At 41.4% G+C, this 27,324-nt stretch overlaps 2 protein-coding genes across 3 annotated transcripts in view; both read right to left on the bottom strand.

The window, feature by feature from the left end:
• Window positions 1-27,324, bottom strand: part of Gnal (G protein subunit alpha L) — a 147,866-nt gene that overhangs the window by 31,006 nt on the left and 89,536 nt on the right. For both annotated transcript variants that reach the window (XM_042683658.1, XM_042683659.1), the window contains exon 5: window positions 21,693-21,790. In XM_042683658.1, coding sequence (XP_042539592.1) covers window positions 21,693-21,790 — 98 coding nt within the window. The remainder of the gene's footprint in view (window positions 1-21,692; window positions 21,791-27,324) is intronic.
• Chmp1b (charged multivesicular body protein 1B) lies at window positions 55-2,461 on the bottom strand. Its single transcript, XM_042683660.1, has one exon. It carries the CDS (start codon window positions 2,343-2,345, stop codon window positions 1,746-1,748), a length of 600 nt encoding a protein of 199 aa, XP_042539594.1. The 5' UTR covers window positions 2,346-2,461; the 3' UTR covers window positions 55-1,745.

The raw sequence follows: 27,324 nt of genomic DNA, 5'->3' as shown, positions 1-27,324 counted from the left end.
ATTTATACTTCAAATCTGCATCAGTTCCAAAAGAAAATAATTCATAGGCCTTAGTGTTTTTGAAAATATTTATGATCCATAGAAATGTACATTTATTATGAAATGAACATATTTTAGGAAAGTTAAAGCATATACAGCATTGTTTAATCTCACAAAATATATTTTGATGGGAATATCAGCAGTATAAAAGGGTTTTTAATTTATCAAAGAATTCAACACGGAGCTACTTTGGAAACTGCAAATAGCCAAGTTTTTCCAGACTAAAGGGAGGTCAAGACATGCTGCTCTCACACAGATGCCTCTGCACAACTGTGTGGATGGTACCACAAGTGACCTGCTATCGGGCCCTACATAAGAGAAGACGCTGGGCAATTAACTAAGTCCCTCACAGGAGACATGAATACCCAGAACCCTCCCACCAAGAAGAAGAGAACACTCTACAACACGAAGGTCAGTACTCATCTACATTCACCTCTAGTTTTTTTTTTTTAAACACTGGAAAGCATGTTAAAATGATGAATCTTTGCAAGAGCTTGGAAGATTTCCTAAAACACTGGCATTCTCTTATGGAGAAAACTTCTATGGAAACAAAGTGAGAATTGAAAAACACACACACAAAAAAACCCAAAAAACTCCCCAACACTTGCCAAATAAAACAAAGTCACTGTTCTCTATGTTTTGAGGTTATGAAAAGTGGTGACTTTGGCCTCAAAATTCAGCCAGAGAATACACTGGGAGCTGCAGTTCCTGAGGAGGGTAGTGGTACAGCTGGCCTTCAGCCTATCCTTGCCTTCAATTCCAAACCCTTTTGATCATCCTGGCTGGCTAAAACATTCCAAGCTACATTTTTGAGTTTTGCTGGTTTAAGACAAAATGATAAATGCAAATAATTAGAACTTAAAATACAGTTCTAATTTTATTTCTATTTTTGGTTGTTAAAACAAAACCTGTAAGCATGTAGTCACAGGGTTTCCCCGAACGAATCAACAGTTCTTTGGCAATGTTAGGTGTGTAATTTAACTGCCATACTAATTAACATCAGTTCTGATGAAGTGTTGCCATAGGAAAATTAGGAATTGTTAAATGTTAAACTTACTAACTCTTCATAAAAACTATTTGGTAAACAGAAAAGATAACTGGACAGATTTAATTTTTCTGATAAATGAAATTATGTGGCATTTTCCCACTTACACAAACTCCATAATCATGAGTTTACACAATGTAAACAAGAGAATATTATACAAAAATCTTCTAAGGTAATTTTAGTATAATTTACGAGAATAAATTAATAGTCAATTACAGTCTTGATAGTAAAACCAAAAAGAATGTGCACACCGGCCCACTGAATAAGTTGAACAAAGTGTAGTCTTGTAACCAAAATAAGTAATCACTCCCCTTTAATTTTTATGCACCGCCTGTAACATTCATGTATCAACCACATTAAAATAAAACTTCAATCTGGTACTAAATGGAAAACTGAATACATGAGGACTAGAGAGTTCTGTCCGAATTTTCGCGATTCCTATAGAGCAAATTAACTAGTTCTTTTTAAAAGGCAGCTATAAAAATACACATCATCACAAGCTATATGGAACTTTAAAATCCAGTTAAGAGTGGAGAGAGACTGGAGGAATTTCTTAACGTATGTGGAGAGCCGTAAACCCGAAGGCAGGAAGAAGGGCGTTTCGGCATGCTTCTAGGGTATAGTATCTCTGGAGAGCATTCAGAAGGAAAGCTCAGCGCCATCACACTTGATCCCGAAGGCGGGCCAGTCTCTGGGAGAGTTCATCCTGCTCGGCCGAAGCCACGCTCGTGCCCACGGAGCCCGTCTGGCCTTGCGGCAGCTCCATGTTGAGGTCGAGGCCCGCCTCGTCTGCCATTTCCTGGAGCAGCATATCTACTTGGTTCTGGGGAGTGGTCAGCGTCGTCGTGCTGCTCATCGTGTCTTCCATTTGCTGCGTCTGGACATCTAGCGTCTCGAACTGGTGCTCGAATTTGTCCATCAACGCAGAGATCTTCTCCAGATTCATGGTCTTCAGCGTCGCATCCATCGACTTAACCACACCGGCCATCGACTTGGTCACTTTGCCCATCGTCACCGCGGTCTGGACTCTGGCAGCCACCGCATCGACCCGCGCACTCATTCTCAAGAAATTCACCGCTTGGTTCTTCTGGCGGATGGCATTTTCGGCGTGTATCCTCGCTACTTCCATGTTGCCCTTCTGGATGGCCTTTTTAATTTTGGCCTTTTCGGCCTTTTCCTCCTTATCGCATTTTTTGGCACTCCTGCTCAGTTCTTTGGCCGCGAACTTCAGGTTGAACAGGTGTTTCTCCATGTTAGACATGGCGGGACAGCTCCGTGGGGTCGGCGGCTCGGACCGGGAAGCACGCGGAAGGGAGACCAGGAAAAACACGTCCGCGCCCGGTCGCCGCTCCTTTGTTTTGGTCCCACTTCCTGCTTCTACGGCGCGCAGCGCAGATGGTTACGTCAGAACTCGGCGCCGAGGCGGGGCCTGCTCCGGGAGGAGGGGAGGGCCAACGGATCGGATGGCGTCAGGGGCGGGGCTTGCGTGATGGACAGCCTCAGGGGCCGCCCGCCGAGCTTGTTGATGGACAGCGCCGGGGGCGGGACTCCGGCGAGCTTACCGGACTTCAGGTGAAGCTGCTTTTGGAAGCTGCCCAGGCCTAACCTAGCCTTCGCTGCGTTTTGCCGTTTTAAAAGCCACTGATTGTAAAGTTGATAAAGCTGGCGTCCACAAGCGCTTTCCTAGGAATGTATCCACTGAGGAAGACAGGCTGTGTCCAGATCTCACGTGACAAAAACCCAAGCTCCCCTCGGCTAAAACCCAGCAAGATACCCACTAACTGATCAGACTATAGTCATTTATCAGGCTAATCTCCATTTTCTCAGGGGGGCCTGAAAACACGGACTAAAAGCCTAGATACAATTGCTGCTGGGGTTCTGTATTTTATGGCAATGAGTGAAAATATCTTCAGTTTATCGATGGGCCGCCAGCAATTTTCATCTAAAAGTCATCCTGTGGCGAAGCCAGAAATATAAAAAGAACTGTTGCTTGCTGACACAATTCTTTTTCCTATTTTATAAATATCCACAAGAACTTCACTCACATTGGAGTTTGACAGGCTAAGCTTGTCATGTAAGAGTATGCAGGCAGAGAATGGTGAGGGCTGGAACCCACACACATCGGCACATATCCAACTGTCACTGTGTATTATACCTTTCCAAAATAAAAGCAGGCTTTTCTGACAGCAATGTGTGCTGTAACTTTTTCCTTTGGAAAGATTCCTCCGACTGCAAGAGCAAAATATAAGAAGGCCCAATCTGCCTTAATTGAGCTAGGCTGGAAATACTGAATTGATTTGATTTGAATCACAAGTCCCATATCTCTAGTCTTCCTGTGCTAGCTTGCCAGTCACTTAAAGGGGCACCTTTGTCACAGGCATCCTCTTTTAAAACAGCTCTCAAATCAGGGCACCCAGGCTAAACCACTTTCAGGTGCATATAGGTTCCTTTCTTTGTGCTGCTGATGCCAGTCCAACCAGCTGAAGCATGGAAACTGTTCATTATTTGTATCATTTGACCATGGGGAGGCTCATGAGGCACAGTATTCTTCTCTGCACATGGTTCTTGTGATCTGTTGGGATCTTGTGCCTGTGGGAGGCCATCCCAGGAGGTGCTCTATTGCTGCCACAGCACAGGGCATAAGCCTGGTTCACACCTACTTGGCATTAATTATGTGGAAGCAAAGAACACTCTTATTCTGTCTCCCTATGGAGTGCTATAGATACCTGGCTCCCTGAGCCAGAAGGCTTGTCTTCGGCTATGGTTGAGAGAAGCAATCACATTACTTGAAGTACCAGCCTAGCCAAGACTCTCCTTCAAAAAAAAAAAGAAAAAAGAAAGAAAGAAAGAAAAAAAGCAGAACTCTTCCTCCAAGTGAAGCCCTCCTTTTTTTTCTTTTCGGTGGCGGGGCTTGAACTCGGCCTGGGCGCTGTTCCGTAGCATTACAGCTCAAGGACAGATAGGGCTCTATCACTTGAGCCACAGTGCCACTTCTGATCTTTCTGTTTATATGGTTCTGAGGAATGGAACCCAGGGCCTCATGCATGCGAGGCAAGCATTCTACCACTGAGCCACTTTCCCAGCCCCCAAGTGAAGCTTTTTAAGAAAGATAAAATGTAAGTCAATGAAAGGGAAGGCAGTTGTTAGAACTGGGGCTAGAAGATGTAGGTTCTCTTCTCTGTTTTGCTCATTCCTGACTTGATGTTTGGAACTGTGGGTTTTCTTGCAGTTTACAAACTAGTTCCTTGTTCGTATCTATAGTTACCTTCCTTCTTCCCTTCCTCTTCTTTTCCTTTCCCTTTTTGCCTTCTGCATTGCCAGGGATGGAACTCAATGCTTCATGCATGTTATCTAGAGATAAATACTTTTCCCCTGAGTGACACCCTGGTCCCAAAGCTTTGTGTGTGTGTGTGTGTGTGAGAGAGAGAGAGGGGGGGGGGTTGAAGAGAGGAAGAGAGAGAGGGAGGGAGAGAAGGGAAGGACAGAAGGAGACAGACAGACAGAGACAAAGAGATTACTGGGGGCTTGAGCTCAGGGCCCAAGAACTTTCCCTGAGCTTTTTCGTTCAAGAATGACACCTTACTACTTGAACTACAGCTCCACGTGTGTGTGTGTGTGTGTGTGTGTCTGTGTTTAATTGGAGATAAGAGTCTCAAGAACTTCCTGTTCCAACTGGCTTCAAACTACGATCCTCAGATCTCAGCTTCCCTGGTAGGTAGAATTACAGGCATGAGCCACTGGTACCTGAATCATAGCTTTTCTAGTAATAAACTTTAATTAGGTGAGATGATCTGGAATATAATCATAAATAAACCCTGATAGATGATGGTGATAATGATGGCTACCTTTATTTCTAAAATACTCATTTCTCAGGCTTTGCTCTGGATACTTTCCATAAATCAACTAATTTCATTCTTACAAACCCAGAGGTAAATACTTTTAATATCTCCAATTTTCAGGTGAGGAAACCTAAGCACAGCAAGCGAAATGACTTGCCCAAGGTTACACATCTGGTTTTAGACATCAGATTCCAAAGATACATTGGGAAACAATAATGAAACAATCAGTACAGATGACACAGATAAAAAGTATATCTTAACCAAGGTGGTGCTATACTGTAATCCCAGCACTAGAGAGACAGAAGTAGGAAGACTACAAATTCATGGCCAGCCTGGCCTACAAGGTGAAAGATTGTCACAAAAGAAAACAAGCAAGCAAGAAAAAAAAGATCACCATGTCGCCTAAGAAAGGAAGATGACTTAGCAAGTTGTCTTGTTAAAAAAAATTTTGTTAGTCGTGGGTCTTGTACTCTGGCCTGGACGCTATCCCTGAGCTCTTCAGCTCAAGGTGACCACTCTACCACTTGAGCCACAGCGCCACTTCTGGTTTTCTGGTGGTTTATTTGAAATAAGAGTCTCACGGACTTTCGTGTCCAGGCTAGCTTTGAACCATGATCCTCAGATCTCAGCCTCCTGAGTAGCTAGGATTACAGGTGTGAGCCACCAGTGCCTGGCTGCAAGTTGTCTTTTAATATGAGCTGTAGTGCAGGCACCTCCCCCAGCCTGTCACACCCTCAGCCCCCTGCCTTGCCTTTCTTCCCTTCTATGGATACCCCTAGCCTTTCTCATTGTATATAGCAGGATCTATGGCTATAAATTCTCAAATTCACATTCCTCAAGTGTTTATCCTTGAGTCCCAGATTCATATAATCAGTCTTCTCCTTGGCAATGGGTAATTTGTTTTTTTATTCCTATGTGCTCATTTTCACTTAACCAATGCATCTCTGTCCAGCTAATTACTTTAAGAGTCTTAGGAAATAACCTTGCTATATGTCTTTGTCTGATGCAACAAACCTATCCTGAAGCACCTCCAGGCTTTATATTCCATTTCATTGAGGGTGACAGCCTTCAGGATTTGTTTTAGACTGGAAGACTTTCCTTTAGTGTAACTAGCAAAGGGAAGAATATTTTGGGATTTTATCAAAGGAGACTTTTTTTTTGGTGTCAGTCCTGGGGCTTGAGTGCTGTCCCTGAGCTTCTTTTGCTTAAAGCTAGTGCTCTACCACCTTGAGCCACAGTGCCACTTCCACAAAGGAGACTTTTATCCTGTGACAACTGCAAGCACACCCGAGAACCTTTTTTTTTTTTTGGGTCCGGTCGTGGGGCCTGAACTCTGGGCCTGGGCGCTGTCCCTCAGCTCTTCAGCTCAAGGCTAGTGCTCTACCACTTGAGCCACAGCACCACTTCCGGCTTTTTTCTTTTTGCCTATGTGGTACTGAGGAATCGAACCCAGGGCCTCAGGCATGCAAGGCAAGCGCTCTACCACTGAGCCACCTTCCCAGCCCTACCCGAGAACCTTCTGTACTCAATATGAGTGTCAACAAAGAATAGAGTTAATAATTACTGGAATAGTCACAAGTTTGGCTGTAATCCTGCTACCTTAAAACACAAATAGCCGACAGGCCACAGTGGCTCATGCCTGTAATCTTAGCTACTCAGGAGGCTGAGATCTGAGGATTATGGTTCAATGCCAGCCCTAGCAGGAAAGTCTGTGAGACTCTTATCTCCAATTAACAACCAGAAAATAGGAAGTGGCGCTGTGGCTCAAGTGGCAGAGTGCTCGCCTTGAGCTGAAGAGCTGAAGGACAGCGCCCAGGCCCAGAGTTCAAGCCCCATGACTGACCAAAACAAAAAATAAAACAACTAAACACCAATAGCCAACCAGAATATCCTTCCTCAGAGAAAAGAGAGACTATGATTAGATTCCAAACATTTGTAGGAAATTGTGAGCTAAACCAATTGTGAGCATGTACAAGTCCTGGGTTCATGATCATTACTGTAAAAACCATCAACCAAATTACCAAAAATGGTTAAGGAAAAAAAATACTATGATTGGGCACATCTAGCCTGTTTGCTTTCCTTCTTTGAAACAATACAAATGGCTGAACTTGAGACCCTGAATTCAGCAGGATATGTGGTTTGATTTTCCTGGGACAGAATCATTTGCTAAATCTAAACATGCTGAAGAAAAGGAAATAAAAGATATAAAATATAATTTATTCTGTGTTTAAATATTATCCAGGCTTTGGGGTAAAACACTTGTCAAGCATGCAGCAGGTCCTAGGTTTGATCCCCAGCACTGCAAAACAAAGCAAAACTGTCTCCAGTACCTGTGGATCCTTTTATTATTATTAAACTCTAGCATGCAAACATTTTGGTACCTACACCTGACAGTATTCAACTTCTAGAACCCAAAATGTGCATTATAAAATTACAGAAAGAAATCTTAATGTAATACAAGCACTAAATTAAGCTATCAGCACATGGAGATACTATACTTCTCCTTATACAGGAGAAGCATTGTTCTGGGGGTTGCACTCAAGGCCTCAACATTTCTGTTTGAAGGTCTGAGTGTAACTAGAGGAAGGGGCACTGTGCACATCATGGCTTGGTGACCATTTCAGTATTAGAGATGTGTATCACACAAGTACATGTGCATTATATATACATGCATGTAACATATTATACATATGACATATATTAGTTATGGTATACAAATATATGGACACCTTCTTTCCTTATTGCATCTTTTCATGTAGGAACACAGCTATACTTCAAAACTCTGAGATTTCATAAACCTTGTTAAATGGCAAAACTATTGTCCCTCCTTGGGGTTATATTAACAGAATGGCAAGTTGCAAAAATGCAATCAGGCAGAAGGAACTAGATAAGAGGTCCATGGATGGAATTCTGCACTGATCCTGTGGTTTCAGTGGATGGTTTGGTGTCCTCATAGATGCCTGCTGAGCTAATACTGTTAGGAGTATCTTAAAAAGTGTGTGTATGGGGAGGGCTTGCCTTAAATGGTAGAGCAATGTAGCATGAGGCCTTGAGTGCAACCTTCAGAACAATGCTTCTCCTGTATAAGGAGAAATGTAGTACCTCTGTGTGCTGATAGCCTAATTTAGCACTTATATTACATTGAGATTTCCTTCTGTAATTTTATTTTATTTTTTTTTTATTGTAAAGATACTATACAGAGGGTTACAGTTACATGAGTGAGGTAATGAGTACACTTCCTCTTGAACATTGTTACCCCCTCCATTGTTTTCCCCCTACCATCCCCTCCCTCCCTCCCTTCCCCGAGGTTCTTTTTTTTTTTTTTTTTTGATTGTGGTTAAGTGATTACATAATTTCCGGAAATTCACAGTATTGTGGAATAATGATGCTCATTTAAAGTCACAAGTTCATTCTAACTTTCCTGCCTTCTGTAATTTTATAATGCACCATTCTGGTATTCAACTTCCCTTGAAACACTGAACACTGTGGACTCAAGGAGGCTAAAGGGAGAGATTTTAGAAAGAAGTGTCAGTTTACAATGATCACTTTAAAATACTTGAATGACTGGCAATAAAATAAAATAAAATGCTTGAATGACAGAGTCATTAGATGGGAGACGTGAACTAAAACGTAATGGATGTGCTTTCATCTGTGTTTGATAGAGTTGGATTGCAATCTTCTGGTTCATGCTTGTGTTCCACAGATATTTCCCAAGTTCCAGGCTAGATGGACAGTGAAGGGGACAAGCAAGTCACTGGCATCAAGACACAGTACATAAGCATGAGGCACTTAGAATACTCTTTTAGGAAGATGTGTTTATTTCTCTGAGTGTCCTCTTGTGGAAGAGTTTCTCACATCCAAGGCAGAGATGCTGGGAGAATTCTCCAGGAGCTGACAAGAGAGCATTCTAGCAGATACATCTCTTGTAGGAACCACTAAGAGTGTTTAACAATGGCAATTAACGATGTCCTAAAGTAAATCCTAGCCAGGGATGGGGATGTATCTGGGTGGTGCAGAGCCTGCCTGGCATGTGCAAGACTGGAAAAAAAAATCCTACTTAAGATTAACCCATGAAAACCAAAATTAAATAGTAAGTCATATTTTCAAGAAGATGTGTATTTTTTTAAGTAGTAGTTTAGAGGTTAAAAGAGTGAAAAGCTAACTGAATTGCAGCTATCCCAGTACAAAACTTCACCAGTTCCTCAAAGTCATTTACAAGAACTAAAGTGAAGAAGGAGGCCAGAGTGTAGTCAGTGTGGCTTTTGCTCATTGGAAGCCTGCTAGGGCTGCTTCTTCTCTGCAGTCAGGACTAGATCGTCTCAGCTTAACTTCTCAACAATTCCCCATAGTTCCCTCCTATGTCTCCCAGATCTTTACAGGGAAGAATGCTACCTGGGAGAAGCATGTGGAAGAGAGGAGAAAGAAGCTCTGAGTAACTGCAGAATTTATTTTAAATTTTTTTTTTGAGTTAACAAACTAATAAGGGGAATTTGTGTGGTGGGGTGGTGGTGGTGGGGGTGGTGGTGGTGGTGGTGTGTGTGTGTGTGTGTGTGTGTGTGTGTACTGATACCAGCGCTTGAACTCATGAGCTCTCTCAGCTTTCTTGCTTATGGCTGTTACCCTACCATTTGAGCCATGTCTCCATTTCCATATGAGGAGATTTCACTGTGATGTTTTCAGACATGTGTGTTGTGTACTTTGAGCAAGCTTTTCCTCTTAGTATTTCTACTCTACTTTTTCCTTCTCTTTATGAACAGTGGTTTTGTAGGTTCCATTATACTGTTTGTACTTGTGCTTCTGAGTATATGCAAAGCATACTTTGATCCTATTCACCCAACAATTTCCTTTCTTTTACACCTTTCCCATTCATATACGTTGTCATTGTTATCATCATTATCATATCATTTTGAATCTAGGTTCCATAAATGAGCTAAACATAAAATATTTGACTTTCTGACTTTCCATTTTTCTTGCTCAATATGACCTGGAAACTGCATTTGCTTTTTCTCTTTCTTTTCTTTTTCTCTCTTTCTCTTCTTAGTGGTAGTAGGGCTTGTACTCAAGGCCTCATGCTTGCTCAAGGAAGGTATTCTTGAGCCATGTCTTCAGCACTTTATATTGTAGTTATTTTTCAAGTAGGGTCTCACATTTATGCTTGATTTTTTTGTTTTTGTTTGTTTTTTTTTTGGCCGGTCATGGCGCCTACCACTTGAGCCATAGTGCCACTTCTGGCTTTTTCTGCTTATGTGGTGCTGAGGAATCGAACCCAAGGCCTCATGCATGCAAAGCAAGCACTCTACCACTGAGCCACCTTCCCAGCCCTCACGTTTATGCTTGAGTAGGCCTTAATAGCAATGTTCCTATTTATGCCTCCTGTGTAACTGGGATGAACAGGAGAACACCATCACACTCAGTTTTTTTTTAATTGGTTGAGGCAGGAAGGTTCTAACTTTTTGCCCAATCTTACCTTGAATAACCATCCTCCTAATCTCCGCCTCTCCAGTAGCTGAGAATATAGACACAAGCTACTGCACCTGGCTCCTTTATTTTTCAAATGGGTACGGGAGTGAAAAAATAAGTATATATACAGGAAAAATTTTATAGATCATTTACGGATACTTTCATGTCTGTATTGTTGCTGTCAGCACACTGATGAAACCTGGTATTATAGAGTGAATATTTTAGATTCTACTGAGAAATGTTTTCACTACTTCTATTTTGTGGAGTGGGGTTTGAACGCAGGGCTTTGGGCTTGCTAGGCATGCACTGTCTGTCACTGGAGCCATGCTCTTCCACCCTGGCCTCCCCAGCCTATTTGCTTTAGTTATTTTTTTCTAATAGGGTCTTTCATTTTTGCCCAGTTAGGCTGGACAGAGATCTTCCTACCTTGTCTCCTATGTAGCTCAAATTACAGATGCACTTCATCACTAGATATAAAGTCTTAATCAGATACACAATTAACAAGTATTGTCTTTATCCTGTGAGCTGACTTTTCACTTTCTTGAACCATGAGGGCCTCTATTAAAACATCAGCTATCTTGTATAATTGGGGAACATTGTTTAGAGTGAGATAAACCAAGCTTAGAAAGTCAAATAGTGCATGTGTTTGCTCATATGTGGATGCTAGCTTATTCCTGGATATGCTCATATGTATATGTATGTATTTGGGTGTATGTGTGTATGTGTATATACATGTTGATCACTGAACATTAGAGTTGAGGGAGAAAGAAGTAGAGATGGTTCTTCTGAGCAAAATTTAAAATATGAATGTCTGAAACACCATGGTGGAGCCTCTTGGTACAATTAATACATACTAAAAAATGGAAAATGAATGGTAGAAAAATGGGGCAGACTTTACTGAGGGTGATGGGTCCCATGGGAGGGGGAAGGGCAAATGGGGTAGGAAAAGAGGATGAATATGGTAGAAGTGCTTTGTTTTGCATGTATGAAATATAACAATGGAACCTGTTGAAGATGATTTGGGAAGCCAGGAATGGATAGGGAAGTCAGGAGGAGTGACTGACACATTGTATACATGCATGGAGATGTTACAATGCAACATTGTATAATAATAATAATTATTATTATTTTGGTATCAGTCCTGTGCTTGAACTCAGGGAGCCTGGGCACTGTCCCCATGCTTTTCTGCTCAAGGCTAGTGCTTTACCACAGCTCCACTTCTGGCTTTTTGGTGGTTAATTGGAGATAAAGAATTTCATTGACTTTCCTGCCTGCTCTGGCTTTGAACCACAGTTCTCAGATCTCAGTTTTCTGAGTAGTTAGAACTATAGGTATGAGCCACCACTGCCTGGCTCCAAGCTATTTTTTTTTAAAATCAGCTATCTTGGCTTTCTTTCATATTCAAGATAGGGATTGGGTGGAAATGAAAGAAGCTTGTGTAGATTCGGGAGCCATACCTCTTTTATCTTTGTGGTTTAGCCCTGGCAGACCTGGCTTCATCTGATGCTTTCTGAATGCTTGTTGAATTTTTGATTGTTATTACAAAGGTGATGTACAGAGGGGTTACAGTTACGTAAGTCAGGTAATGAGTTCATTTCTTTTTGGACAATCTCACCGCTTCTCTCACTCTCTCCCAGTTTTTTTCTCCCACCCCACCTACATATTACATAGTTTATTTTCAACATTAGTGTCCAGTGAGTGCACTGCTGCATTTGTTCACCCTTTAACCCTTCATTTCAGCGCCTCCCCTTACACTTCCAAAGACATATAAATGAACATGCAGAGCAAAAAGGAATGAAAACAAAAACAGCAAAAGAAAAGAAAAGAAAAAAAAATCTCGTTTTCATTTCCTGGAGCTTATTGAATTTTTAACTAGGAATCATCTCTCATGATTTTTAGGTTGAAAATCTGAAATTCTGGATGAATCAATTACTAGTTAGGTTTTGTGTAGTCTTGTATAATCATACATGGGTTAATTTCCTCCTCTGAAAAATAGCTACAATAAATTTAACTGAGTTACTGTGAGGATTAATCTGTTAACTCATGTCTGTGCATAGAATAGCCTGTATCGCCAGTTTCAATAAAGAGCTAAGAAATACAGGACACACCTTCTAAATGACTTTTAAAGTATATACTTGGTTAATTCAAGTACCTAGTAGCTTTCATTTGTGTTTCTTTGGTTCCCTCAAAGGAGTCAGAAAAAAACACTTAAAAGAACTGTAACAAAATTCCTCACATAGTCAAATTTATTATACTCTGTACTGGCTTTTTGTTTTCAGTACTGGCAGCCAAATCCAAGGCCTTGTGAATGCCAAGCAAGCCCTCTGGCCCTGAGCTTCACCCTGCCATATTGAAATTTGAGGGACACCAGTAATTTATAAGACTTTGCTACTCTGTAGCTTGTTTTTCTGCAGACTTCTGATCACACAGATACACGTTTTTTTCCCCTTACATTTTAGTATGAAAAAATTCAAACATTAAACAAACGTGAAATGATTTTTATGGTGACTAGTTAAATTGTCACTATCTAGATCTTGCCATTATCATTTTAGTTTGCCTCCTTTTATTTTGAAACTGAGTCTTACTATGTTGACCAGGTTGATCTTGAACTCCTGAGCTCAAGTGATACTCTTGCCTCAGCTCCTGAGTAGCTGAGCGTTCCAACACACACCAAATCATCTGGTGGATTGATTTTTTTTTAAGTAATGAAAAAAAATCACACTTTATGTTTAATACATTGCAAAGTTACGTTTAGTCAGAAGCATACTTCCTCTTACATATTTCAGCACCAAAATCATTTACCTAGAAATCAATGTGTTTACAACTTTTTATTTTGATGTAAACTTTACATTTAAGAAAACACAAGCTGGGGCCTGGTGGCTCATGCTGTAATCCTAGCTACTCAGGAGGCTGAGATCTGAGGATCATGGTTCAAAGCCAGCCTGGGCAGGAAAGTCTGTGAGAATTTTATCTGTAATAAACCACTAGAAAACTGGAAGTGCGGCTGTGGATCAAGTGGTAGAGTGCTCGCCTTCAGCTGAAGAGCTGAGGGACAGCACCCAAGCCCAGAGTTCAAGCCCCACGAGACCAAAAACAAACAAACAAAACAACAAAAAAACAAACACAAATATCTTTCTTTTCTTTTCTTTTTTCTTTTTTTTTTGGTGGTGCTGGGGTTGGAACCCAGTCCTTGTGAATATTAGGCAAACACTACCATTCAGCCTATATGAAACACATATTAATTGTACATTTATTGAATTGTTAGAAACGTTCTGCAGCTGTGCAACTCAAACTCCCATCTATATATCATGCACAGCTCAATTTTCTTCAAATGCCCGGTTGCTTGGAAGGAAGATCTAGCTTGCCCCTTCCCTCCTTCCTTCCTTCCTTCCTTCTTTTTTTTCTCTCTTTCTTTTTGGTGCTAGAATTAGAACCCAAGGGGCCACTCTACCACTAAGTACACTCCAGCCCTGCACATTCCTTTTTTTTTTTTTTTTAAACTGGGGAGGTGGCTTGAACTCAGAGCCTGAGCACTGTCCCTTAGTTCTTTTTCAGGGTTGATGCTCTACTACTTGAGCCAGAGCTCCACTTCTGACTTTTTACTGGTTAACTGGAGATGAGAGTCTCATTGACTTTGCTGTCTGAGCTGGCTTTGAGTCATGTTCCTCAGATCTCTGCCTCTTGAGAAGCTAGGACTACAGGTGTGAGGGACCAGCACCTGTCCTGCCATTTCCTTTGTAGATGATACACTCCTACAGAGGACCACTGGTTTACAGCCACCTGAGTGCGCCCTCAGGAGGCACAGAGTATGCATGGCTACTGGCTCCAACACCAGGTGAGCTGGAGATCAGAGTAGGGCCTGTGCTCTTCTAGTGGGGCAACTGTCCTGTCTTCATAGGAACATACATATAAATGTAGTACTTATCAGACTTCACATTTTTGTTAAGGACTGGGAAGAGGTGTTAGGAATTCAACGAGAAGACTGTTTCTGATTATTTCCCCCATTTCCACATAATTTAACTTAAAATGCTTCAAGTGATTATAAGGCAAACTTAAAAAAATCACATGTGCTACCATTTGCAAGTCCTCCTCTACACATGCCAGAATATTTCTACATAGCCCTTTCCCCAGCAGGAAGAAACTGGATGCTGAATCCGGTGGAAGCTCCATCTCTCATCCTGACCAATAAATCTGACCAATAAATTTTGTTTCCATCCAAATGGACAGAAACATCTATGGCTTACTTACAATAATCAAAGGTAGCAGATGTGAATGTCTAAAATAAAGTTATAATCATAAAACATTACTTTGATTTGAAGTATTTGTTCTAATAAATTACTACTCTCTTAGTGTTTGCTATGAGTGACATTTAATTCTGATGCTATAGTCTGAAAACTGGTATGAGGTTTTTTTTTTTTTTCCGGTGCTGATACTGGGGCTTGAATTTAGGGCCTGGGAATTATCCCTTAGCCTTTTCACTTTACTACTTGAGCAACACCCCCACTTCTGGCTTTTGGTTGTTAATTGGAGAAAAGAGCCCCATGGGCTTTCCTGCACAAGCTGGCTTTCAGCTGTGATCTTCAGATATGGGATTACAGGCCCAAGCCCCGAGTGCCTGGCTTGTTCTGACACAGCTGAAAACATTTCCTACAAAAATGTTTGGTGAGCCGCCTCAAGAATTTCTTTTGGAGGCCCTGGAGCAGGGATTTACAAACAGGTGTGGGATAAGTAAGGCTGGAGTAGGGATGGAAGTGGGTATGGAGAAGACGGGAGTGCTGAGGATCTACTCTACTTGCCTATCCCTGCCCCTACTTTTACATTTCATAGCAAAAAAAAAAAAAACAGAAAAAAATTTCCTGCCCAGAGGCAAGCAAATTTTCAGATCTAAAAACATATCTGAGAATAAAATTTCTAGAAAGAAAGGTCAGGATGGGAGTTAAGAAGAATATGCATGTATGTCTGAGTTGTTATATTTAACAAATTCACTAGTATTCTTTTATTTTAAAGCAACCTGTAGAATATCATTTTGTTTTGGTAGTGGTATGGCACTAGTTCTTCAACTATGGGGCTGGGCACTGTTTCTTAAATTTTTTTTTTCTTCTCAAGACTGGCATTTTACCACTTGAGCCACAGCTCCATTTCTGGCCTTTTGATGACTAATTGGAGATAAGCATCTCAGACTTTCTTACCTGGGTTGGCTCAAACCATGATCCTCAGATTGCAGCCTCCTGAGTAGTTAGGATTATAGGAACGAGCCGCTGGGATATCATCCTTGAAGGTAAAATTTTACCAGTGCCAGTAATTTCCAGTTTGCCTTGCTAGCTGAGTATATCAGACTTGACCAACTCCATGAGGGAACTGAGGGAATGTAGCTGGGAGAACTGATAAGTGACAAAAGACAATTCTGAGACTACATAAGAACCACCTGACTTCTTTCTTTTTTTTTCTAGGATATTCTTTGTGGCAGTATTCACAAGTCAATTATTCAAATGGAGGCTCTCCTAAATGAGCTTATGTGTTGGTACAAAGCACAGAGACACATACTCTAAAAGCTGTGCCATTTTCAAGTTACATTAAGCAAAGTTGGATTTTATACAACTATTCTAAAGATCCAATTTTCTCTGATTTCTCTTTCCTCTTAAAATAGCGGTTTCCATGGCTACATAATCACTTATTATTAGGACTTAGAGGAAATGCATTTTGGGGGCATAATTCAGGAGAGGATGGTGTTTTAATTTTCACAGTGGGAACTGGGAAGCTGGGTATCAAGCAGAATCTCTGGTAATCTGCATAGCTTGCTTGGTGCTTCTAAGGAACTCATATTTATGGAGAGCCCAGTAGTATTTCAAACTCAGTTATGGGGATTATATGTGCATTTCTTTAACTATGTTGTCCTGGGGTGGGGCATGACAAACTGGCCAGTCTCTGTTCATAGACACAGAAGCAGCCACTGAGTGAGTCAGAGTTGGGGGGAGCAGTGGCAGGCCAGGGGCAGGTGGGAGGGATGAGGTTAATGTGAGGTGGCTTAGGCTGAACATTGCCGATCTCCACAATCCACCTAAAATCTGGTCTGCAGAAGTGGCAGGGACAAGGGCAGGTGAGTAGATGGGAAGGAAGTTGAGGTACCCAGAGAGCGGAGGCCTAGGACATTGCCCAAATTTCCTCTGGCTTAACACTAGCTTCTGGAAAGCTTCAGAAAAATTTCCTTTCCTTTCCCTCCCTCCCTCCCTCCTTTCTTTCTTCCTTCCTTCCCTCCTTTTTTTCTTATTCCAGTACTGGGGCTTGGCACTGTTCCTTAGCATTTTTCCTCAAGGCTGGCACTCTTTACCACTTGGGCCACGGTGCTATTTTGGGCTTTTTGCTGGCTAATTGGTGATGAGTCCCATGGACTTTGCTGCCTAGGCTGGCTTTGAATTGTGATCCACAGATCTCAGCCTCCTGAGTTGCTAGGATTACAGGTGCAAGCTACTGGCTCCTAGCAAAAATCTTCCTTTTCTTGAAGTAGCCTTATGAAGATTCTAATCCTTGCAGGCCAGCAGGTGTGACTGTTAACAGCCCTTAACACCCATGTACCTCCTGTGTTCTGTGGTTTTGGAGGTCCCTCTGTACCCAGTTGCAGGCTTGCAGAGGGGGGGTGGGTTGTGCATGTTGGCTACTTGAGAATGAAACCTCACAAACACTGAAGACCTTAGTCTATGCCAGAAAGAGGACCTCTAACTAAGTTTTCCTCTAAGTCCTCACACAGGGTTGACCATGCCCATGGCACATGCCTGATCACTTATGTTCTTTGCGCTTCTCCTGTCCCACAGTCTTCTCCTTTCACCTTTCTTTTAAAAACGAAAGCGTAATTCATATAGCATATACATACAACATAAATGTGACTATTTTGGAATACATGATTCAATGATTTAGCATATTCATAAGGTGTGTAACCATCACCACTGTCAGATTTCAGATGACACCATTTCCCCAAAGAGATACATCTCCCCACTGGTAGTCTCTGTTTTTTCCTCTTCCCAGCCGTTGTAAACAAGAATCTCCCTCTATCTCTGTGCATTTGCCTTTTGTGGTCATTTTCCTAGAAGCAGAATCATTCATTTGTGCCACTATGTATTGGTTTCCCTCACCTAGGATATAGTATGCATATATACGTTCACTGCCCTTTACAGCTGAATACAGACCACCACACAATTGTCTCATGTTCTGGCCATTCTTTAGTTGATGGGCATTCAGTTGTTCCCATTTAGGCTGCCATGGGTAAGGTTGCTATGGGCACATGCCTGCAAATTCTCGTGTGTGTATGTGTGTGTGTGTGTGTGTGTGTGTGTGTGTGTGTTTTATGCAAGAGTGAAGAGCTGGGGACCATAGGTTGAATCTCTTACAAACTGCCAGGTTCTCCTGGGATTTCAACTGGCAGTGCAGCCTCCTGAGGCCCTAAGAGAATCTCAGCATCACTGAGAAAATCCCATTCTCTAAAAAGTCCCAGAAGCTCTGTCCCAGAAATGATGGGTTTCTTAGACTCCAGTATCCTTACCTTTTTAGTAAGCACCACAGATTTTCAAGGTTCAGATTTTTTTTTGGGCCAATACTGGGTTTGAACTCAGGGCCTGCTCACTGTGCCTTAGTTTTTTTGGCTTAAGGCTAGAATTCTACTACTTGAACAACAGCTCCATTTTTGGCTTTTTTTTGTGAGTAGATGGATATAAAAGTCTTGTAGACTTTCCTGCCAGGGCTGGCTTTGAACTGCAATCCTCAGATTGCAGCCTCCTGTGTAGCTGTGACTATAGGTATGAACCCCTAGCTCCAAGCTCAAAATGTGATACTGTAGAGGATGGCAGTGTAGTGACTCAGAGTCAACCCAAGACACAAGAAGATTGTTTCTTGGTGCAATTTAGATGAGGAGAGAAGAAAACTATGCAGGGTTCCTGCACAGGGAAAGAAGAGCAAGCCACAGCATGTTAGGGCTAGGGAGTCCCACACAGGCATTTTTATCTTCATTTTCTGGCAGTACTGGAGTTTGAACTTAGGGCCTTGCTTGCTAGGCAGGTGTTCTACCACTTTATCCAAGATCCTTTGGCTTTTAGTACGGTTTTCATACCTCTGCTGCTGCCTCTGCTTCTCAAGTAATTGGGATTATAATCATGCATCACTATGCCCAGCCCTATCATGTCTCTTTATTGCATCATTTTTCTTGCGTAGCTTAATCTCATGTGGTTTTGTTTAACACAGCCCCAGCAATAGGCTGTTATATATTAACATTGGTGTCTATCTACATGTAGCTCAGGTGTGTGGAAGGCTCTATCATTTGGTCTGTATAAGTACAGCCTGATATCACACAGATATGAAGCTTCCCAATAATGCATTCAGTTATCAGTACACATCCTTGTCACTGACATGTCTTTCTTTCAAGCAGCACTCACTGAGCACCAATTTCCTGAAAGAACATCTTTCTAGAAACAGAGTGGCAAAGACAGAAAAGACACACTTCCTGGGGAGCTGAAAGGCCAATGGACTGCACAAAAATGAGGATCGAGAACTGAGGCTGCCCTGAGGTCTGTCCACTGCTGATTTATGTGCATATTCTTTATTTTATGAAGTGACAACCATGGGCAATTGGCATGGCTTATATTGTTCTAGCATCTTATTTTTGGTTTCTGAAATCTCTCTAAGCAGCCCACAAATACTGAAAATAGTATACTAGTGAGATTCTGGTGCTTTCACATTGCTCTGCTACATCAACTGATTTCAAGTTAAGCATTTATCTAGCTAACATGAACTGTTTTGGATTTGATATTTTTCTATGGCTTACACATCAATTCCAGAATACAGAGCACATACAAGAAAGTTATCAAGAGAAATATTATTGGCCCAACAGGATCCTGTGTATGAAGAAGGATAAATATGTACAATCAGGATCATGAGGGGAGGGCAAGGCTGCTTCCTGTGCCCCTGAATGCCGGAAGCTTCAGTTCAGAGGGATAGAGGCTTTAGTTTAAAATGTTTTACTCCTAACAACACTAAAAAAGGAATCTCTTTCAAAGGCCCCAGGCTTTGTTTACGAGGCTATTTTTTAATTCCCTGCTTTCTGTAATTTGATAGGACAGAAGTGAAAGAAGCAGGTATCTTTCTGTTGCCTTTTCTTTCAGTGACACTGGGGGGTTGAACTTGGCCTCATGCTTCCTAGGTAGGCACTCTACTACTTAAAAGTACAGTTTCACTTCCAGCTTTTTGTTTGTTAGTTGGAGATAGGAGTCTCATGGACTTTCCTGCCTATGTTGGCTTTGAACCACAATCCTCAGGTCTCAGTCTCCTGAGTAGCTATGATTATAGGTGTGAACTACTGGTGCTGGCATTCTTTCTGTGGTCTTCTGTTTGTTGCGGAGCACCTGTCAGCCCAGGGCCCCTCAACTTACCTCTGTGGGCCTCAGTTTCTGTACTGGTAACATATATGAAAGAGGTAGCACTACTTTGAGGACTTGGGTATCTACCTATTGGTCCCAGAACAGCTGTATAAGACCAAATGATGTTGCTCTTCCCATTGAAATAATTTGCCCAGCCTCTCACAAAGTGATTGAGTAGAGAGGCTGGTATGTGGATCCTCATCTATCTATTGTGAAACTCATATTGTTTTTACATATCTTGTGTTAAATGAAATAATAAATTATATCACTATGTTGCTGCAACACCAAATTGTCTATTACTTATTTATTTTTGTTTAAAATAAGACAAATTTACAATGGCATTTTGAGTGTCACTGTGGCATACCCAAGGTTGGTCTTTGTTCAAGAAACATTCATAAAAGATCACAAGACAGGGGGCTGGGTAGAGTGGTAGAGTACCTTCCTTGCATGTCTGAGGCCCTGGGTTCGATTCCTCAGCACCACATAAGCAAAAAGAAAAAAGCGGGGAGTGGCACTGTGGCTCAAGTGGTAGAGCGCTAGCCTTGAGCTGAAGAGTTGAGGGACAGCGCCCAGGCCCAGAGTTCAGGCCTCACGACCGGACCAAAAAAAAAAAAAAAAAAAAAGATCACAAGACATCAATTTCCAGTGCAAATGTGTATAGGTTTTAGTCTGACTCTAAATTGTGCTAGAAGGTACAGTTGCTCAATATGGTTCTTTTTTTTTTTGGTCGGTCGTGGGGCTTGAACTCTGGGTCAGGGCACTGTCTGTCTGCTCTTCAGCTCAAGGCTAGTGCTCTACCACTTGAGCCACAGAGCCACTTCCAGTTTTCTGATGGTTTATTGAAGATGAGTCTCACAGTCTTTCCTGCCCAGGCTGGCTTTGAACCCCGATCTTCAGATCTCAGCCTCCTGAGTAGCTAGGATTACAGGTGTGAGCCACCGGTGCCTGGCTCAATATGCTTCTTTAGTGTATACTTCTACTGTCTCTGAGATTTTTCACTCAAAGCTGGTGCTCTACCACTTCAATCATACCTCCACTTCTGGCTTTGGGGTGGCTAATTGAGATTAGAGTCACAGCCCTTCCTGCCTGGGCTGGCTTTGAATTGTGATCCTCTGTTCTCAGCCTCCTGAGTACTTAGGGGTTCAGGCATGAGTTACCAGCTCCCAGGTCCTCCCTCAGCCTTTTAATGAGTATAAGATGACCATATTACTTTAAATCAAGGCCTGCTCTTGATCATAAATGTTGGTATTATTTGAAAACTTAATTTGAGCATTCCCTGTTTTAAAATTAAAATGTAACAATGAATGTTTATTTACATGATAACTTACAATTATGCCTGTAACTTCACATAGAAAGGAAAAAAGATAAATAGAGTTGAAAAACCACAGTAATGACAAAGTGAGTGAACCCCTTTCTGGTTCCTCCCAGAAACACTGCTTCCTAATGGATTTCTATTTGTCTGCCTACTGAACACATTTTATTTATAGACTTTCATTTATTTATTTTTGCCAGTTCTGGGACTTGAACTCAGGGCCTGGGTACTGTTCCTGAGTCTCTCTATGCTAAGGGCTAACGCTCTACCACTTGAGCCACAGTACCACTTCTGGCCTTTTCTGTTGATGAGGTACTGAGGAATCGAACCCAGGGCTTCATGAATACTAGGCAAGTATACTCTACCACTAAGCCACATTCCTCACTCAACATACAGACTTTTATAATCAAGGGAAACATTAGCTTCAGGGTTGTGAATGCAACTATGTTCTTTTTTTTCCTTTTTTTTTTTTGCGCCAGTACTGGGGCTTGAACTTAGGACCTTGCACTCTGGCTTAGCTTTTTGCTCAAGACTGGCACTCAACTGCTTGAGCCATACCTCCACTTCCAGCTTTCTTCATTGGGGGATCTACTTACTATTGTGCACAGTCGATCAGCTGGTATTCATTGGATCTCTCAAAGCATGCCTTCACCCCCTCGTCATCCCAGAGCTTCTTCACGTGATCGAAGAATTCCTAAAGTTTGAAAGAGATACAAGTAAGTAAATACATGCATTATAATCTTTAAGAAAAAAGGGGCAAGTTTAACATCCAAATTCTTTTCTTGTGGAAGTCTATATAAAGCAAAACACACATCTTATGCTTAGTAACATGAACAATGTACATAATGTTCTTATCACATCTTATCATCCATTAAACATTCTTATTGTTCCAGGAAGTTCCCCAAATTGAAATTTACAAAGAACTAATGTCATTCAATAACTTCAAACACAATTAACCACAATGTTATGGTTCTTAGTGTTAATAACTTAATAAGTTGAATGGCTGCCTCACCAATAAAACATATTCATCTGTCTTAGATGCTCCCTTAACTTTCCTATGTGAGCTATGATCAGATAGACTTGGGCAAGATGATGGATTAAATTTGGACCATTAGTCATACAAGAGAAACCTCCAAGTGGGCACTGGTGACTCATACCCATAATCCTAGGTACTCAGAAGGCTTTGATCTGGAGACTCATGGTTTGAAGCCAATCTGGGCAGAAAAATCTACAAGACTCTTATCTCCAATTAACCAGCAAAAAGCCATACTAGTGGTATGGCTCAAGTGGTAGAGCACCATCCATGAGCAATGAAGCTCACTAACAATGCAACAGTGAGTTCATGCTCTTGAACTGGCATAAAATCAAAAATAGAAAAAGAAATCTTTAAAAGTACACTTTTTAGTATAGTATTTTAAGAATATGTTTCAAGGGGCTAGGAAGGTGGCTTAGTGGTAGAGCGCTTGCCTTGCATGCCTGAGGCCCTGGGTTCGATTCCTCAGTACCACATAAGCAAAAAAGAAAAAAGCCGGAAGTGGCACTGTAGCTCAAGTGGTAGAGTGCTAGCCTTGAGCTGAAGAGCTGAGGGACAGCGCCCAGGCCCAGAGTTCAGGCCCCACGACCGGACACACACACACACAAAAAAGAATATGTTTCAAAGCACTTTTTGAGTTGTGTGAACATGAACTTTGGTTGATCCAAGAGCCAAGATGGGGGAGAATGATGGAAGGGGTGGGCTGGGAATGTGGCTTAGTGGTAGAGTGTTTGCCTAGCATGCGTGAGGCCCTGGTCTCAATTCCTCGGTACCACATACATAGAAAAAGCTTAAATGGTGCTGTGGTTCAAGTGGTAGAGTATTAGAGCAGAAGAAGTTCAGGGACAGTGTCCAGGCCCTGAGTTCAAGCCCCAGGACTGGCAAAAAAAAAAAAAAGAATGATGAAGCGGTGACGTTCCTCTTTCCCTCTGAGCAAACTTACTGAAACAGCCCTTGTCACTTTTTAGATTTGGTAGGCACTATACAATTTGTTGCCCTTTGTTAAGACAGTATATGTGTGCACTGGCTGCTTTGGGATTTTCAATTGTGTGCTCTGTGTACATAAAATTCAAAATATTAATTAAATTTGTATGCCTTCCTTTTCTCCTGTTAGTGTGCTTATTTGTCAGTTGAATTCAAGGCTCTGATCACTTAAGATAGGAAGGGGGAGAAAAGGTCGTTCTTTCCTATAATTGTTGTACAATTTCTAAAACAACTAGAAATTTAATATGAAGAATAAAAATTCAGTATACAACTAAGATGAATAACATTAAATGAAAATAATAAATGGGTTGAGTGTTTATATCTGAAAAGAAGGGCTGACTCACAGTAAAATGTAACCTATTTTTCACCTCTAAGAGTATACAGAAATGGAAAATATGAATTGTTTTTTTCTGTCTTATCAAAGATAAGAATCATCTTGTAATTTGTATACATTTAGCAACAAGTAAGCATTTGTTACTCTCTTTTGTGTATATTTGTGTGTGTGCTGGAACTTGAACTTAGAGGCTGGGTGCTCCTCTTTATCTTTTTTTTTTTTGGGTCCAGTTGTGGGGCCTGAACTCTGGGCCTGGGCGCTGTTCCTCAGCTCTTCAGCTCAAGGCTAGCGCTCTACCACTTGAGCCACAGCGCCACTTCTAGCTTTTTTCTTTTTGCTTATGTGGTGCTGAGGAATCGAACCCAGGGCCTCAGGCATGCAGGGCAAACGCTCTACCACTGAGCCACCTTCCCAGCCCTCCTCTTTATCTTTTCGTTTAAAGCTGGTGCTCTACCACTTGAGACATGGCTCTATTTCTAGCTTTTCGCTGAGCACTTGTTACTCTTATTTAAATGACTTTGAGTCTCATTATGGAAAATAAAAATTAACAGTATCAAATTTAAATCTAATTTTTAAAACAGTCTTAAAAATTTAATTTATTTGATTTTAAATTTGCCTTTCAAATCAAATTGTATATCAAATTTTGATATAAAATTGGAAAAAAAGAGGAATACCTAACTTCTCTATGTCAGATTCACATTTTTCTTCTGGCATTTCATTTTTTTTTTTTTGTCAGTCGTGGGGCTTGAACTCTGGGCTTGGGCGCTGTCCCTGCACTCTTTACCTCAAGGCAAGCGCTCTACCGCTTACGCCACAGCACCACTTCTGGTTTTCTAGTGGTTTATTGGAAATAAGAGTCTCACGGATGTTCCAGCCCAGGCTGGCTTTGAACTGCAATCCTCAGATCTCAGCCTCCTGAGTAGCTAGGATTACAGGCGTGAGCCACCGGTGCCCGGCTTGGCATTTCACTTTCATACTGAGAATATATACTCAACACTATCTTGGAATTCTCTGAGGGGTAACCATTTTTTTTGTTGTTGTTGTGGTTGCTTTGATTTTGCTTTTAAATAGAAATGAATATAGAAATATGAAATGTAAGAATAACATCTCTGGTAGAATTTCTGCAGCATGGTACACAATCACTTTTTACTTATACTTGGGATACACATTTCCATTTTGAAATGAAGTCGTCCCTTGAAATGAGGCTGTGCTGTGTGTCTTGAGCTCATGGCACACACTGCAGGGAGAGTCAGGCCAGCATGTCCTGGGGGCCCGCAGTCCCTGACCAGCCCTGCCCCATGAGCTGGTGGGACCCATCTCTGGTAGAATGGGTAAACAATGTTTCCTTTTTTTTTTTTTTTTCTCTTCTCCTGTTGGTCATGGAGCTTGAACTCAGAAGCCTGGGTGCTATCCCTGGGCTTTTTCACTCAAGGCTAGTACTCTATTATTTTGAGCCACAGTGCCACTTGAGAAAATATTATTATGCTGTATTTTCTAGGATGATTTACAGAAAACACCTCTCAAAATTTTAGTGTCAGGAATACTTCTGCATTTCTCAGGCAGTTGCTTTTTATGTTTTATCATGCATTAAAATTATTTTATTTTGGGCTGGGAAGGTGGCTCAGTGGTAGAGCGCTTGCCTTGCATGCTTGAGGCCCTGGGTTCGATTCCTCAGCACCACATAAGCAAAAAGAAAAAAGCCGGAAGTGGCGCTATGGCTCAAGTGGTAGAGCGCTAGCCTTGAGCTGAAGAGCTGAGGGACAGCACCCAGGCCCAGAGTTCAGGCCCCACAACCGGACCGCCCCCCCCCAAAAAAAAACAAAAAAATTATTTTATTTTTATTGGGTACTGGTGGCTTAGGCCTGTAATCTTAGCTACTCAAGAAGTTGAGATTTGAGGACTGTGGTTTGAAGCAAGCACAGGCAGAAAAGGCTGTGAGACTCTTATCTCCAATTAATCACCCCCAAAAGCTGTAAGTGGAGCTGTGGCTCAAGTGGCAGAGAACTTGCCATAAGCAAAAGAGCTCAGGGACAGGGCCCAGGCCTTGAGTTCAAGCCCCAGGATGGCACAAAAAATTAATTTTTATTATCTTTAAATAATTGTTCAAAGGGTTTCAATTCATTTTGTCAGTTTATGTATACAATGGATCTTGATCAATGTCACCCCTTCTGCCATTTCTCCCTGCCCATCTACCCCCAACACTTCTCATCCCCTCAAGTTTCATAGTTCTAATTTTACATCTGGGCATTAAGTATTATAACTATGTTTACATCTTACTCTTTTCTCTAGTTGTCTGACCTCCTCCCCTAAAGCGGTACCACTCTCAGATAAGACATGTTGCAGTCCTGACACAGTATTCATTTTGTTAAGCTATTAATTGTTCACAGAGGTTACACCAGACACCTGCTCTTACATGTACCATTCAGTAACTAGCTTGATAAAGTATACATATGATCTAGTATGTATCATATATGTTTATATTTTAGATTTAACTTCCACTTTTGGGAGAAAACGTGCCCTTTGCTGTTCTGAGTCTAACTTACTTCACCTATAATATTTTTCAGGTCTATCTATTTCTCTGCAAAAGAGGACACATATCTTTTCTCTTCAATGTTGGATGGATAAAATTCCGGATGGATAAAATTCCATTGTGTACATACATATACGTGTACACATTTCATTATTTTTGCTATCTATCTATCTATCTATCTATCTATCTATCTATCTATCTATCTATCTATCTATCTATAAGTCATACCAGTACTGGGGTTTGAACTCAGGGCCTGAATGCTTTTAGTTTTTTTTGCTCAAGGCTAGTGCTCTATCACTTGAACCATAACTCTACTTCTAGCTTTTTGGTAGTTAACTGAAATAAGAGTCTCACAAACTTTCCTGCCTGGGTTGCCTTCAAATCTTGGTCCTCAGATCTCAGCCTTCTGAGCAGTTAGAATTTAGCACGTGCCTGAATATACGTACTTGTTAATCCCATTGATCCTGACTTTTCTACTACATTTTATTTCCAGTCACTGCGCTGACTGTGTGAAAGGTTGAAGAGTGTCAGGCTGACCACCCTGGCATGTGTGTGAAGGGCTTTGGCCCTGGACACTGATTTCACTGCTGGTGTCACATGCCTCAGCCTCCTGTGCTCATTTCATTTTTTTGGCATTATCAATCACTTTATTTAACTTGTGCCGTAATTTGATGAGCAACATCAAATCCTTTCTGGAATAAGCTGAAGCATAAGCAAATATTTAATGTGACATTATAGAGCACAGTGAATCATGTCCACTACTGTAGTCTTAGGAATAGTTTTAGAACAATAAACATTGAATTGGATTATTCTGAAACCCAGGTTTAGTCTGAGTCAAAATATACCTACTCAGTTCTATCCCTGGGATAACAGAATAGTCTAATAGGTTTCTGTCATTTCTTTTGTTCTGAGAGCTGATAAATAACTTAGAAAATCTTTATGGGGTCTGTCATGATTGACAGTACTATGACTTTATAACTGTTACTTATAATTTCTCTCTACTCTCAAAATGAACAAAGCTACATTTCTCAGTGTTCACAAAGGAGTAGTTACAGATCTCCCCACCCCAATCACTTGATCTACTTTTCTATTTCAGCATTTTGCTGGTTAATTGGAGATAAGTCTTTCAAACTTGTCTGCCCAGGCTGGCTTTGAACTGCCATCGTCAGATCTCAGCCTCTTGAGTAGTTAGTATTTCAGGCATGAGCCATTGGTTCTTGACTCTAATAAGTCTTAAAATTTGGTTCTCTTTTTTTCAGTTTTTCCTTTCCTTCTCTCTTTCTCCTTTCTTCTCTCTTTCCCCTTCCCCTCTCCTTTTTTTCAGTGCTAGGATTTAATTCAGGGCCT

Source organism: Dipodomys spectabilis, unplaced genomic scaffold, assembly GCF_019054845.1.
Source record: "Dipodomys spectabilis isolate Male_0828 unplaced genomic scaffold, ASM1905484v1 ptg000083l, whole genome shotgun sequence".
NCBI lineage: Eukaryota > Metazoa > Chordata > Mammalia > Rodentia > Heteromyidae > Dipodomys > Dipodomys spectabilis.
The sequence above is the reverse complement of the archived record's forward strand: the minus strand, read 5'-3'. Positions and strand labels throughout refer to the sequence as shown.